We start from the raw sequence: 13641 nt of genomic DNA on the forward strand, positions 1-13641 counted from the left end.
CCATGCTGATCATTCTCTTGGTAAAACGTTCCTTCCAGAAAATCAGTAGAGAGCCACCAAACAATTCGGCCATGAAGATAAATCATATCAACTAAATAACAACAAATTGAAAAAAAATTCAGCAAAGTATTCAGTGAAAATATGGATTAATTAACTAACTGATTAATGACTCTTGAATCAATAAATCAATCAGTGCTGCCAGCTTTTTGCGTTGGGATTTTCATTTAATTAAATACATTTTGGCTTCAGAAGGTCTTAAATTATTTGAGGACTGAAAACAGTTATTTTCACTGTAAAAGAAATTATAGTTATTTTGATTGTGTATAGAAACTTGAAAATAGGGCCTTGTAAACTTAAATATCATACTATTTTTAAATGAATCTCATAGTTAGTGCTTGAAATGGTAATATGTTCATAGAGCGAGAGAGAAGCTTTGTAATTATTGTGTAATTGTGCTTCTCTGTTGATCTCTGTCCATCCGACACACTGGGTGCCGTCTGTCTAATGTGCTGCCCCGGTGCAAAGTCTTTATAGTTAGAATGTGTAATTGCCTAGAAAATTAAGCGATACCACTGCAGTGTTCTCATCATCTGACGTATTTCTTGCCTTATGAGAATTTGTGAAAACGTGAGTGTGTACAGAGGGAAAGGTAGGACAAGCTATATTAGGTTTTAAAGAACATAATCCATGGCACGATGAGGTATATTCAGTAACTATTATTTTTTTTACTGAATTGCTGTTTGAAGTTGTGGTTTAAGGATAAAAACAACAAAAAAGAACCCCCAGCTAACTCATAGTAATCAAGAGCCTGAAATTTGCAGCTTTGAAATAATATTTTAATAAAGGGTAGAAAATTGCGGCTTGTAAATTAAATCATAGTAAGGAACACAGCAGAATTTATAAAACTGTTAATAATGTACTCAAAGCCTAACTAATGATAGATTCAAACCAAGAGACGGATTTATAGGGAGTTTCAGGCATGTGGAGAGATGCCCAGTGTTGGCCTTGTTTGCTCCTCGTTCAGGCCTTTACCACGGCATCGTACAGGTGCTCCCAGCCCAGAGGAAAGCAGAGCTGTTCTTTTGGAGCAGTCTGACAGGCCAGGAGTGTGAGAGCTCAGGGGCTGGATCCTTGCTGTCCTCGCTCATTCTTCATGCAGGCTGGGACAGTGCCAGCAGGAGCTACTGGGAGAGCCCATCTAGCCAGACATCCATGGCTTTAGCTCACTCCTTTTGGCTGTGGGAAACACGGCTTGGAGAATTTTGAAGCTACATGTCCCCTGCCTCAGGTAGCTGCCCTAACTACCCAGCAGGTTTGTGGTAACATTTTTTCTGTGCTGAGCGAGACTCAGGCTTCTCTCTGCCTTGTTCAGGCCTCTTTCACAAGCAGCAGGGCATCAATCACTCAGCCTTGTTTTGCACTCTTGACACCTGCACCCAAAGTGCTCCTTTTGGGAAAAGAATTGTTTGGAGAGCAAAATCTTGCTTTCCCGTAGATTGAGAGCCTGAGAGAGCTGCAGAGCAAAGGCTTGAACTGTGGCCCGTAGATAACTAGCAAACATCAGCAGCAGCGTGCGTCAGAGGCAGCCATGCACGGCAGGTCTCTGCCTCAGTGAAGAATTAGGGTTCAAGCACTCAGCAGACTTCAGCTCGGTTTCCAAGTGCTACAAAGAGAGTGGCAGAGCAAGTGGCTTTTGTGTACCAGCCTGACCTCTTCTCAGAGTTTCCCAGACAGTGAAAGCAGCCCTCGGTGAGCATCAGCTGCTCCCTGGGCCTCTGCGTGACTTGTTAATCTTTATGTTAGTCGGCATGGAGAACAGCATCTTCTGAGAGATGAGGAGCGTCAGACATTTGCTGTGCATCACCAGTGTCTTCCCACTTCTCTGTCCTTGGCCTGGACGTCATTTACTGAAGCACGGCTTCAGGTTCTGCTGGGAGGCCCTGGCAGGGCAAATGGGAGCCGTGTATCTCAGGCGTATTTTTAGATCACTTAGGTAACCTCCTGAAAGAGGGGTCAGCTACAGCGCAAGCACTACAGGGTAAGAGATTGCAGAGAGCGGGTATTCAAGAAGCACTTGGTCTATGGTAACTAGCTTGTATAGGTGACCCACAAATACTGCATCCCTGGCATTAACTTGAACTCCCTGTTTAGAGCAAGTCCTGAACAGATGAACATTTCCTGATAGGTTCATTGGGCACGTCATGGATTAGGGACACCTGAGATTAAAAACAAAACAAACAAATAAAACCCACTTCCTGCTGCAGGAGGATGTACTTTGAATATGCACGTATAACCTGTGCTACAGGAACAATATTTCAGGAATGTTTCAGAAAAAGAATTACTGGAGTAGTTTTTATTATTCCTTGCCTGTGCATCTAGGTGCTGTCTTCATAACCAGGCAGGGCTTGGTTGAACAAAATAAAGCTATACAAAAACACAAAATAGCTTTTCTTTGCACAAATACTGTTACAGTTTTAGGGATGAGTGTTTTGAGGTCTTGAAGCTGGAGTGTATTCTGTGGGGAATTAGAGAACCTCTCCTTTCCAAGGGGAAGGGTGGCAGGAGCATAGAGGAAGCGTTCCAATTGTAGTAGCAATCCTCGTTATGCCAGTGTCTATTTGTAAAGGCTTCTGGCGCAGGAGGCACAAAAATTTGTGTGTGTGACCAAGAGCTGAACCGAGATGGCACAGCCAGAAGTGCTCAGGTATTACTGCTGCCTGACCAGCTTGTAGCCAAAAAGGACCTTATCAAAAACACTTCAGCTATTCTTCTTTAGTTTTTCATTGTGTGAAAACAGTTTAATTTAGATGGTATAGATTGTATTTTTTACTGCTATTAAGAATAATACAGTTCTTTTGTTTCCACAGATATTGATGAATGTGCTACTGGGAGAGTTATCTGTCCACGATTTAGGCACTGTGTCAATACTTTTGGAAGCTACATTTGCAGGTGTCATAAAGGCTTTGATCTAATGTACATTGGAGGCAAATACCAATGCTATGGTAATTACGACTTAATTCTTATGTGCATAGAATCATAGAATTCTATGATTATACATGCATGTAATAGAGCTGCATATTGTAACGTCAAATTAATGGTTTAAAGAAGAATGTTTTGCTTATTATGGCTGAAATGTTGAAGCAGGTTGTTTTAGGTTGCACTGCATCTGTATTTTAGGAAAGAGTGGATTACAGAAATAGACTGTGAAAAAGAAAGCATATATTTGGCTCCCATTCTTGTAACTGGTTCTTCTGTGGAAGCCAGTGGGAGAGCAGAGCTGATGACCCCAGGAAGTCCCTTCTGAAGCCTTTGTCCCCACAGGTTTCACTGTGCACAGGCAGTTGTAGCTTTGGGGCTGTGTATGAGCTCAGGCAATGTATGAGCTGTAATGCAGCCATGCTCCATAGCATGCCCCAACATCCAAAAAAGAAAATGTGGCTAGAGCACAGCCCAGCTCCTTCCAACAAAGGCTGCCCAGCTTTCCTTCCCCTCAAGAGAGGTGGGGAAAAGGGGTTGGGAAATAACCTGTCCTTGTCTGGACATGAGACTGGTTTATGCCCTTCAACGAAGGTGTTCCCACATCCCACTGTCTTAGTTTCCCAGGGCCTCAACTGGTTATGATCCTTTCACTGACGAAAGGATCATGTGGAGATAATGAGGCTTTGCTTTATGTCTGTTTAAGTGTATATTTTGGGGAGAAATCTCTAGGCAGAGCACTGGGATTTGGAGATTTTCGCTTGCATCACTAACAACAAACATGGAAATGCCACGTAAGATGTTTGAAGCAGTTTCTACTTGATGTAGAAATATTTATACAGATGCGTAATAGAGAAAGCATTTTATGAAAAAACAGTTTAATATCTGCGTGATTAAGAACACGCATATTCCTACACTCAGTTTTTCTTGTCAAGTCACCTTTAAGAAGAGGTTATTAAAATTCTGATCTTCATGATCTCAACTGCAACCTGCCCGCAGCGCATCATTGGAGCTGATGTTAAGGTGTAAGCCGAGCAATACCGGGGTTGCACAATAGTCCCTTTTACCCTGACTTTTGTATCAACACATTAATTTGTGTCTGTCTTCCTTTTCCCATTGGCCATTCAGTTTTATTCAATATTTCAAATTTAATAATATTTTCCTAATGACCATACTGTTGTTCGTGTTTTTGCAGGAATAAGCAGGAAGTCAAGTTTCTTTGATGTAAATGTTTTTTTTTTTTTACGTAACTTTCTGTTGCAGATATTGATGAATGTTCCCTTGGCTACCATCAGTGTGGCAGTTTTTCACGATGTTACAATACACCAGGATCCTACAAATGCAAGTGTAAAGAAGGGTACAGAGACAATGGAACAAACTGCATACGTATGTAATGCTCCTTTTAAAAAAGGAATGCTGAAAGTAAATGTGTCCCATGTTGTAAATTCTGAGCTACAGCACTATCAGGCTCAGTTTCTCCTAATTATTTTTAATACTTAATAAGAGGCCAGGAAATGTAGTTAGAATTTTCTGAGTCTTAGCATGCCTTGGTAAAAATACCTTTCCCATAGACATTTTCATAATTAGAAAGAAATTCACCTCTCCCTGCTCACAGCTTCATTCTAGAGATTGCTTCATGATGAGAACAGCTGAGTGAGCAGGGTAGGTCTGGTTGGACAGCACACATTACTCATACCCTGTTATTATTTACACTCTGCCACTGGCCCATTTCAGCAGCTCACCCCATCCACTCCCCAGTGCTCCCCAGATGTGAGCAGGACCAAGAGGGAAGATTTCCCTGGAGGAATTCCCTGCTGGAGAGTTCCCTTCCTCACCTCTCTTGGCAGAAGCAGCCATCCCTCTTGGTACAGAATAGGCCATGGGACATTTGACATCCCTCTGGTGCAGCTCTGTGACATCTGCTGTATCTTTTTGCGGCCTCTGTGTTCACGGGTGGGTTCTAGTCTTCGGTGACTCACTGATCTCTCTGAAGAGCAGTACCACTGTGAACTAGTCCTTTGGCTGTAGCTATCATGGTAAGGTGATCTAGCTAAGGTCGTCCGTTGCAACCTGAGTTCCTGCAATTCTGTGTGGACACACTTCACATGTGTTACTGGGACATAGGCCTAAGGTGCGTTTTATATTTAAGTGTACCACAATATAAAAACCACAGGGAATTCAAAAGAATAGTAATAAACAGGTGGCCAGAGAGAGAGCCTTCTTACCTGGTATCATCAAACAATTCATTGTTTAACAAACAGTAGTTCTTCATCTTAGCAGTGTGTTAGACTTGAAACACTTGTACACAAAATATGTGACTAGAGTTCTTATTGGGGCCTTTAAGATCTCCAGTGAGATATAAAAGGCTTATTAACAAATAGAAAGTTATAAATAACAAAGCAGATGTTCTTGCATTTCATGTCTGCAGAAACTCCCCTTGTGAAACCAAGTTTAGGTTTGTTGCCCTTTCTTATGAAATAATGGGGCAGGTGGTACTGTAGGCACTGTCACTGTGGTGTAGGTGGTGCTCAGTTCACCTTCTCCTTTTTGTGAAGGCTAAAAAAATGCCATTTACTTAGTTTCCTGGTGTTTAGCAAAGGTAAAGATGTAAACGAAGGCTATTGGCTTAGGTTCAATCTCTGTAAAATGCTTAATGCTTATTGACAGGGAGGAAAGTTTAGAAGAAGTGGAGAGGTCTGAAAGATAACTTTCTTAAGACAAAAGTATCTGCCTCATCCCATTGTAACACTGGAGTCTTACTAAACTCGCCTCTGGTCCTGAGTACAAACTTGTCCAGTTTAGAGAGCTGTTTAACACACATCTTCCTGTCCATTCTTTTTTACTAACAGTGGTTTTGGGTAAGTTTTACCACCTCTGAAAGGAGTTGATGCTTGGAGGAGGTGGGGATGGAAGTCTCTTCAGTCATTCTAAAACAACTCTAAACTGCTGTAATGAGAAGTACTATCTAAAGGGATGTGATAATTCAGCAGTGCTGGTTCTAAATTGTGTTTCTAATTAGTGGAAACATTTAGAAGAAAAGTTATTTCAGCAAAGACTCTGCATGTCATAATGAAATGTATTAAGTTAGAGTGACAGAGTCAGATGGCCATTTGGGTCCCATTTTGATTCTCTTTGCAGTTATTCCTAATGTTATGATTGAACCACCTGGTCCATACCATACCTTCAAGGGCAACAGCACACTCCCTAAGGGAGACAGTGGTATAACCAATAGGATTCTTGAGGTTGGAAGCACAAGGCAACCCCTCAGACCATCGTATGTACCTGCTATTGTTACAGAAAGGCCGGTGACCAGGCCAACAACTCGTCCTACACCTGGGCCAACAACTCGTCCTACACCCAGGCCAACAACTCGATCTACACCCGAGCCAACAACTCATCCTACACCCAGGCCAACAACTCGACTAACGCCAAGGCCAACCACTAGGTACATGGCAATGACAACAAGGCCGGTGACAACAAAGCCAGTGACAAGGCCTGCACCGCCAACACCGCCTCAACCTACAACATTAAGACCTACGCTACCACCAGAAAGAACTCCTCTGATGACAACTGAAGAGCCTTCACATGTTCCTGTTGAAACTACATCTTCCCAAGGAATTACAGATGACAACAGGATCCAGGTAGATCCTCAGAAACCCCGAGGAGATGTGTTCAGTAAGTAATTTTACGTATTCTTTCATTTATCAGAATTGTGGATGCAGTGAGGTGAAAGCACACACTTTACTGTTTGGGGGTTTTATAACACTTTATCAGTAGAACAAAGACATGAAATTGGAAGTGTTCATATGGTAAAGCTGCAAAAATAATTGATTTTATGACCTAAAAAAGTGTGGGGAGGAAGTTCTGGATCAATTCAAGCAAAAATGTCAGTTTTTCTTCCTGAAGTTATTTGTGAGTGTGTTGTCCTGTATAAATGCTTAGCCTAATTATGCTTTCAGACAAAAGTTTTGGAGAATGAAAGGCATTTTATTGAAAAACATTGAAATGCAACATAACTGATAAAAAGGTAATGGATTCAAATTCATGGAGTTGAGAGTCACTTTAGCATATTTCCTTAACTTCAAGAATGGTAAGAAATGGGACCATGTCTGATTACCTAAAGACTCCATTACATCACCTTATTGTATGAATTCAAATAGTCTTGGATGTTTATGACTAAGCAATAGGAAAATTGCCTAAAAATAACGGGCTAATTTTAAAGACAGCATCTATGAAAACGGATACATGAAAAGCTGAAGATAGTAAAGATTCTCATAGCATGAACACGTGTCATTTTAAAAGCTGCTCTGAAAGCTGCAGCACCAATTCTACACCAGCTTTAGTGCATACCACAGACGGCATTACTGGCACACGCGGAGTTACCCGTATCTGCCAAGAAATACTCAACACTCGATTTAATCTTTAGTTCTGCCGCTAATTTTAGAGACGGGGAGGGTGTGCTGGATCAGCCCTTCTCCTTCAGCTTTCCGTACAATAAAATTGCTGAAGCAATGTAGGAAGAGGATAAGTTTGCTGTCTCTGAGCAGGTCAACAAGCAACGTGGGAGATTTTTTCCGATTGCTTTGGCATCTGTGTGGTGACTCCTTGGGCTGTGTTCTCTTAGGTCATTACACAGTGAAATACTTGTTTTCCCTGTTGATGTTTTTTCTGTCACAGACAGTTTGATAAATTTAAAGTGGAGACAAAAGCTGACTTAGAATTTGTGAAGATACATCCTGGTACTACTCAGAGGAGTGCGATGTGGGCTTTTTCAAGGTTATTTTTGAAACAAGCTATATTCAATTAAAAATATAAAAGCATTACGTAAAATTCCAAAAATAAATATAGTAAATTCTCCCCAAATTTAATATAATGGGAGCCAATAGTTAAAAATATGGAGTTCTGTGGAAATTATTCTAGACTTTAACGTTGTGCTTCCCAGGCATCTTGTGTAACAATCATCCCTATAAAGCTTATTATTTACAAATAGTCTTTCTATGTTGTCCCCAGAGGCCTGATACTGAAGCTAATGCTTTCAATACATATGCTTCAGATCTAGGTGTTTAGAAAGCAGGAAAGTAAAAGTGTTTTCTGACTGCAATCTTACCTTATGGTACATCCAACAAACACAGGAAAAGTTGATCTCTGCTAAGTGTTTATGAGCTATTTAGATCAGCTGCCAGATCAAGTCAATAGATACGTGTCTTTAATGCTGTATTATTTCTACTATTCCCTGCTAAAGTTATACTTGATGTACATACGTGTGTGACATATCTGTGACCAAAGGCACACTCCACCTGTGCTCTAGATGATAGGAATTTCCGTGGTGCTAGTAGTGTGATCCTTAATGAAGCTGAGATCATCTCTTTTCTTTCTTTCTTTCATGACTACTTTGAAAGTATCATGTAGGTAGTGGACACTGGTGTCCCCTCCCACCTTCTGTCTGTCTAGAGATGTTTATTGAGTGAGTGCACAGAAGCATTTGTTTAGGATTTGAAAACTACAGTTGGCTGCAAAACAGTTATGTTCTGGAAGAATATGCTACCTTGTCAAGGAAAGCATGGCTTGTAGAGGAATGTGTTGCTTTACCTATGGAATACTGTTACTGGAGGAGTTTGTGGGGAAGGGGAGAAGTTACATTTCTTCATGTGGGACATCTAGAAAAGCAGGTAGAAAAGTTATAGCCACATATTATACATTAACACAATGGGACGTGCGGGACATCACACAGCTTGTCCTCGCCTGCTCTGAGACCTGCACTTCTGAGGCCAATGCAGAGGTGCTCAGTCATCCCCAGATACCATCACACGGGGGGTTCAGGCACCACAAGCTCAGGACGGCAGCGCTTCCAGCCAGTGTAAGCCAGGGCCCCTCGAGACATTCCTCACAGCCAGACACGGTGTTAACAACCACAGCGTTAAGTCAATACAGAATTTTAAACTGAAATAACTAGTAACATTTGGCTAACCTCTGATGTCCTTCTTCTCTGTTATGTGTCAAACCGCCCCCACCCCAAGAACATTTGTGGGTTTTTCACTTTCCTCTGTATTTCCTCAGGGAAGGGGCTTTTGCAGCTAATTCCTCCAGCTTCTTTAAAACTGTTGCTGATTTAATCTCACCTGCATCAGACGTCTTTGCAGTCTTCCTGGGTTGTGGATATGAGATAATTTTGTTTGGCTTATACTGAGCCTCTTGAGGTTCATTTCCCCACATCATCTGCTACTCCAGTTGAGGCAGCAAAGAAGCTCAAAAATGAATTTGCACTGTGGTCCCCATGCGCCTGCCTGAAAAGAGAACAGAAAGCCTCGCTCTTGCTACCTTTATGTTTCCCACGGGAGAATCCAGGCGGCAATTCAGGCATCCTATAACAGTCGTTGTCTTGGAAAACAGAGGAGGAGATTGATGTTAGATCCACTCAGATTATGAAGTAGGACTTCAGTCTTGTAAAGTCTTCAGAAGAGTTACGGTGTCTCCTCTGTGTGTCACTAAGGGCTGTTGTGTCCCAAAGAGTCACGGAAGGGTGGTCTTTACCACACAAGGATGGGCAAAACCCAGCACTGAGGGCACTGTAGTAAGCAACCACTGTAATCCCGATCTTCCAGCGATTAGCACCTGCTGAAGACCTCAATAGTTAAAGTTATGTTTTAAAACTAGGGTATCTTGTGATGCATGGACTTTTTCCTCCCTTTTCTCCCCCTCAGGCTCTGAAGCTTTAGCCAGACTTTGTCCAGGCAGCACAGCAGTAAGTGCTGCCTTGCTCAGCCATGTGCACAGGTGGTACCTCTGTCAGGGAGCCATGGCGAAGGGGCAGCGGGTGCGTTGGACACTGATCGATGTCCTAGTGCACTAGACCAAACCCTTTAAACACACTGGTGGTCTAGGATTGGTCCAGATCATCCCTTCAATTTTAAGTTTTGATTATTTAACCTTTTCCTGAGCTTACCAGTGGTGACTTGTTGCTCTCTATTTTCTCTCGTTATTTGACCTGCCGTCCTGCGTGCTGAGTAAACTTATCCTAAGCTTTCACTTTGGAGCACTCTTGAATGTGGTGCTCAGCTTGAAATCAGCTGAGGGCTGGTGAAATTGGTCTGTTCAGTGCTGACAGAGCACAGATGATAATAATGCTGATAACGTTATTTAAATATCTTTGCAATTTTGGAAAGGTATTGAGTTGTTGCTTTTCTTCAGATGCTTTACCCCCTTTTTAAAAATGCCTGCAGTGACTCTTTGGGGAGCTGCTTTTTCAGAGAACAGCAACAAAAAAAGAATATTTTTTAAAAAGGAATTCCTACACTTGGCCTTTGAACCACTTAGTCAGATGCAGACAGTGGAATCTGGCACCAAGGATAATCTTCTCCTGATATGGATATGGGGGGAATGGCAATGAGGGAGGAATGCAGCGATGGCTTAATATTTAACTATTTCAGGGCTGACAGAAACTACAGTGAAGTACAGAAGAATCTTTTCTGGTAACTCAGATGCATAGAGTCTGTAACAAATAGAATGTACTTCTCAATAGGACTATAAATTTCTGCTGCCATCAGAATCGAGGTGATAAGGATTAAAAGCATAATACTACATATCAGCAGAGCAAGAACAAAACCCTTTCTCTGTATTAAAAGATAGTTCAGCAATTTTCCTTCTTAGCCAGCTGAAAAGATTGGAACTAGGAGACTTTTCTTATAACAGCTATTAAAAAAATTAAAAGATTGGATTAAAACTTAATTCTTTCTGCTCCCCCTTTGAAATGACTGAAAAGTCCTTAGAGCAGTAAAGGCAGCTCTGCGATCCTTGAAGCTGTTGAAAAAGGGAAAATGCTACAACAGAGTGTGGGTTCTATTCCTTAACATCAGTAGAGTAGCATCATTTTACAGTAGCGTTTCATCCATCCGCACTCTTTTGCCACCTACTAAAATGTATTTGTCTTAATATTGAAGCATTTAAGATAGGCACTTTGTTCCTGTTTGTGCTGTGCAGCTAAATCATAAGGAGTCTTACAAATCACACCCACCATCAATCTTCCAGCTGTTTTTATCCCAGGTCTGGTTTGCAGGTTCTGCAGACTCCCCATGTTAGCTGTGCCTCCCAGGAGCTCGGCTGGCACTCTGCACCTCTGCTCATAGAAAAGCCAGCAGGTTACTTTTCAGAAAGTCTTCTGGGAAGATATATCATAAGGTGTTTGATTTAGGTCCAAGCTAATGAGCCTTGTAACTGCCCAAGAAATGCAAGATTGGAGTGATCACACGCCAGCAGCATTGCTCCCCTCTCATGCAAGTTTTGCTCTAGACGGGGGACAGCCCAGGAAAGCCCTTCTTGAAATAATTCTCGCTGCAGAATTTGAACTTGTGAAGTTTTAGGCAACATGTAATGGATAGTGCTGGTATCCAGATAAAAGGGTGAAGTGAACCTCTCTGTTGCCCCTTCGTTTTAGCCCAGCGCATATCAAAGTCTTCCCTGGAGGAAAACACCACTTATTCTTGTTTACAAAGCCTGACTGACCTTGGGACTCCCCTTCCTTTTAGCCATGTTCTGCTAGTTTTGCAGGAGACCTCATCGCTTGCGGGGGTTTCTTTGGAAGTTGAATTGAACAACTTTGAATCGTAACTATTTAGTCAAAAAATGTTTGGGGTTATTGTTTTTAACAAATGGGAACTTGGTCATGATTATTGTGTGGAACGGAGTTGCACAAGAATGCAGTGCGTGTTGTAAGGCAGAAGACTATATTATTAATAGTAAGTTATTACTAGTTATTAACAGTTACTAATAACATGAAGCTGCAGTCAATGTTTTGTTTTGTTTTGTACACCAAAATAGTGATTATTCTGTAATTGCAAGTAACCTGACATACGTACACACCATCTCTTATACTCTTCAACTCAGCAATTAGCAAGTAAATGAAAAAAAAGTCCTACTGTTTTCCTAAAGGTTTAAAAAGCTGAAAAGGCATCAGTCTTACAGAGTTCTTAAGTGTGTGTCACCCCCATATTCACACATCTATGAAGAACTTGGCCCATGAACTTTTGAGAATATGGTGCTGTTGATGTCTTGGCTCCCTCAGAGCTTATAAAATTCTCCAAGAAGCAGCAGCCAAGTTTATATTTAACAAGCTTTATCAAACCATTGAAGTTAAGTGAAAAGCACACTGATACGCTATATAAAGTACACAGAAAGGGCTTGGAAAGCTTGCCGAAAATAATTGTGCCAAATACTTTCTCCCACGATCGCCACTCAACGTTATTAGTCGTTGTAGCAAAAAGAAGTGTACACATGGATCGTATTTAGAGTCCTGCATCTCTTGTTTCATATTAAGTGCACATTCCTCTAATTAGGTCTGAGCCCTGCAGTGAGTGGTTTTAAAACACGTTCTGCTACGAGTTCATAATAACAGTGTTTAGAGAAATGTTTTGAGGAAATATTTTATTGTAGAGATTCAGCTATAGGCAAATATTTAAACTTTCATTTTCAGCGCAGCCCAAGAAGATATTTAAATGTAGCATTTGTACAGAAATGTACTGCGGGGTGAGTATTGGCCTAGATGGTGTGGACTGCATGCATTTGTAAGGCTTCTTTCATGGTAAATTCTAATCACGTAAGCAAAAGAAGCCACAAACAAACCAGATTAAACAAAGCAGCAAAAGTATTATGACAATGTATCCGTAACAATTAACAGGCCTTTGCTGCCCAAGCCGTCCTTAAGTCTTTGAGGCTGTTTGCGCATTAATATCCTACACCGCAAATATAATAAAAAATTTACAAACTATTTAAATAAAAAAAAAGGTTAAAAAAAAGATACTGTAATATTAAAGAGTCAATCAGTTTCCTACAGATTTCAAGCTTTTTGTTTATTTTTATTATACAAAAAATATTACTTTAAAAATACATTAGCATTTGGTCATCCTTTTATCAGGCTGCATATTTTGTCCTAATTCCAAAAAGCAGGGAGGTACATTATTCTTATTTTTCATTTTCTGGCTCCAGCAGTGCTGTTTCCACCTTGTCCTGGTGCAAGAGAAGCTCCGTTTTACCTTTGATTTGATCTGGTGAAAACCACAGTCCTTTATGTTGGTTTAGAATTGGAAATCATCGCCGTTTTTCTTGTTCTCGCTTGCCCAAGGAGGCTATAGAGACATTAAGATAATTTTTTTAGCACGGCAAATGGAAAACGTGACAAGTTTTTAACAGATAAGGCCCTTACAGATACTGTAGGTGTCAGAGGTGTCTATAGCGTCGAAGGGCACGTCTGAAACACATTACTACTGATAGGAATTATGTGTTAGACCTGTCTCTAAAAGATGAATTTCCCAGACAGCTGCCTGCACTGCAGGTTCACCCGAAACACCTGGGGAAGGTGAGGGGATCAGCAAGTTTGCGCAAGGACTTCAATGTGGCTCTATTTTATTGAGAAACTACAACCTGTTATAGTGTGTTTGGCGGGGAATAGTGTGCTTCAAGCTTGCAGCTTTTTTTCTTGGTTAAAAAGGAGCTTTGATTTGAAGACGCTTTAGCAGATTTGGAATCACCTTTTACAGAGCTCAGATGAATGTTACAACGTAAATCCTAAATCACATAGGCATAAAGTTTATGAATCGTCATGTCAAATACAATATATTGAATTGTCCATGAGAAGCACAACACCCAGAGCGGTTTTTTATTCCAGATAAGGCA

At 41.1% G+C, this 13641-nt stretch overlaps 1 protein-coding gene across 3 annotated transcripts in view; it reads left to right on the forward strand.

Moving 5' to 3' along the window:
• The window catches only part of NPNT (nephronectin), a 50776-nt gene that overhangs the window by 28808 nt on the left and 8327 nt on the right, over window positions 1-13641 (forward strand). For 2 of the 3 annotated variants that reach the window (XM_082051785.1, XM_082051786.1), the window contains 3 exons: window positions 2868-3002; window positions 4240-4362; window positions 6115-6651. In XM_082051785.1, the coding sequence (XP_081907911.1) occupies window positions 2868-3002; window positions 4240-4362; window positions 6115-6651 (795 nt within the window). The remainder of the gene's footprint in view (window positions 1-2867; window positions 3003-4239; window positions 4363-6114; window positions 6652-13641) is intronic. The other variant, XM_082051787.1, reaches the window with a different exon arrangement.

The sequence above is a fragment of the Streptopelia decaocto genome (genome assembly GCF_964273445.1).
Source record: "Streptopelia decaocto genome assembly, chromosome: 4".
NCBI lineage: Eukaryota > Metazoa > Chordata > Aves > Columbiformes > Columbidae > Streptopelia > Streptopelia decaocto.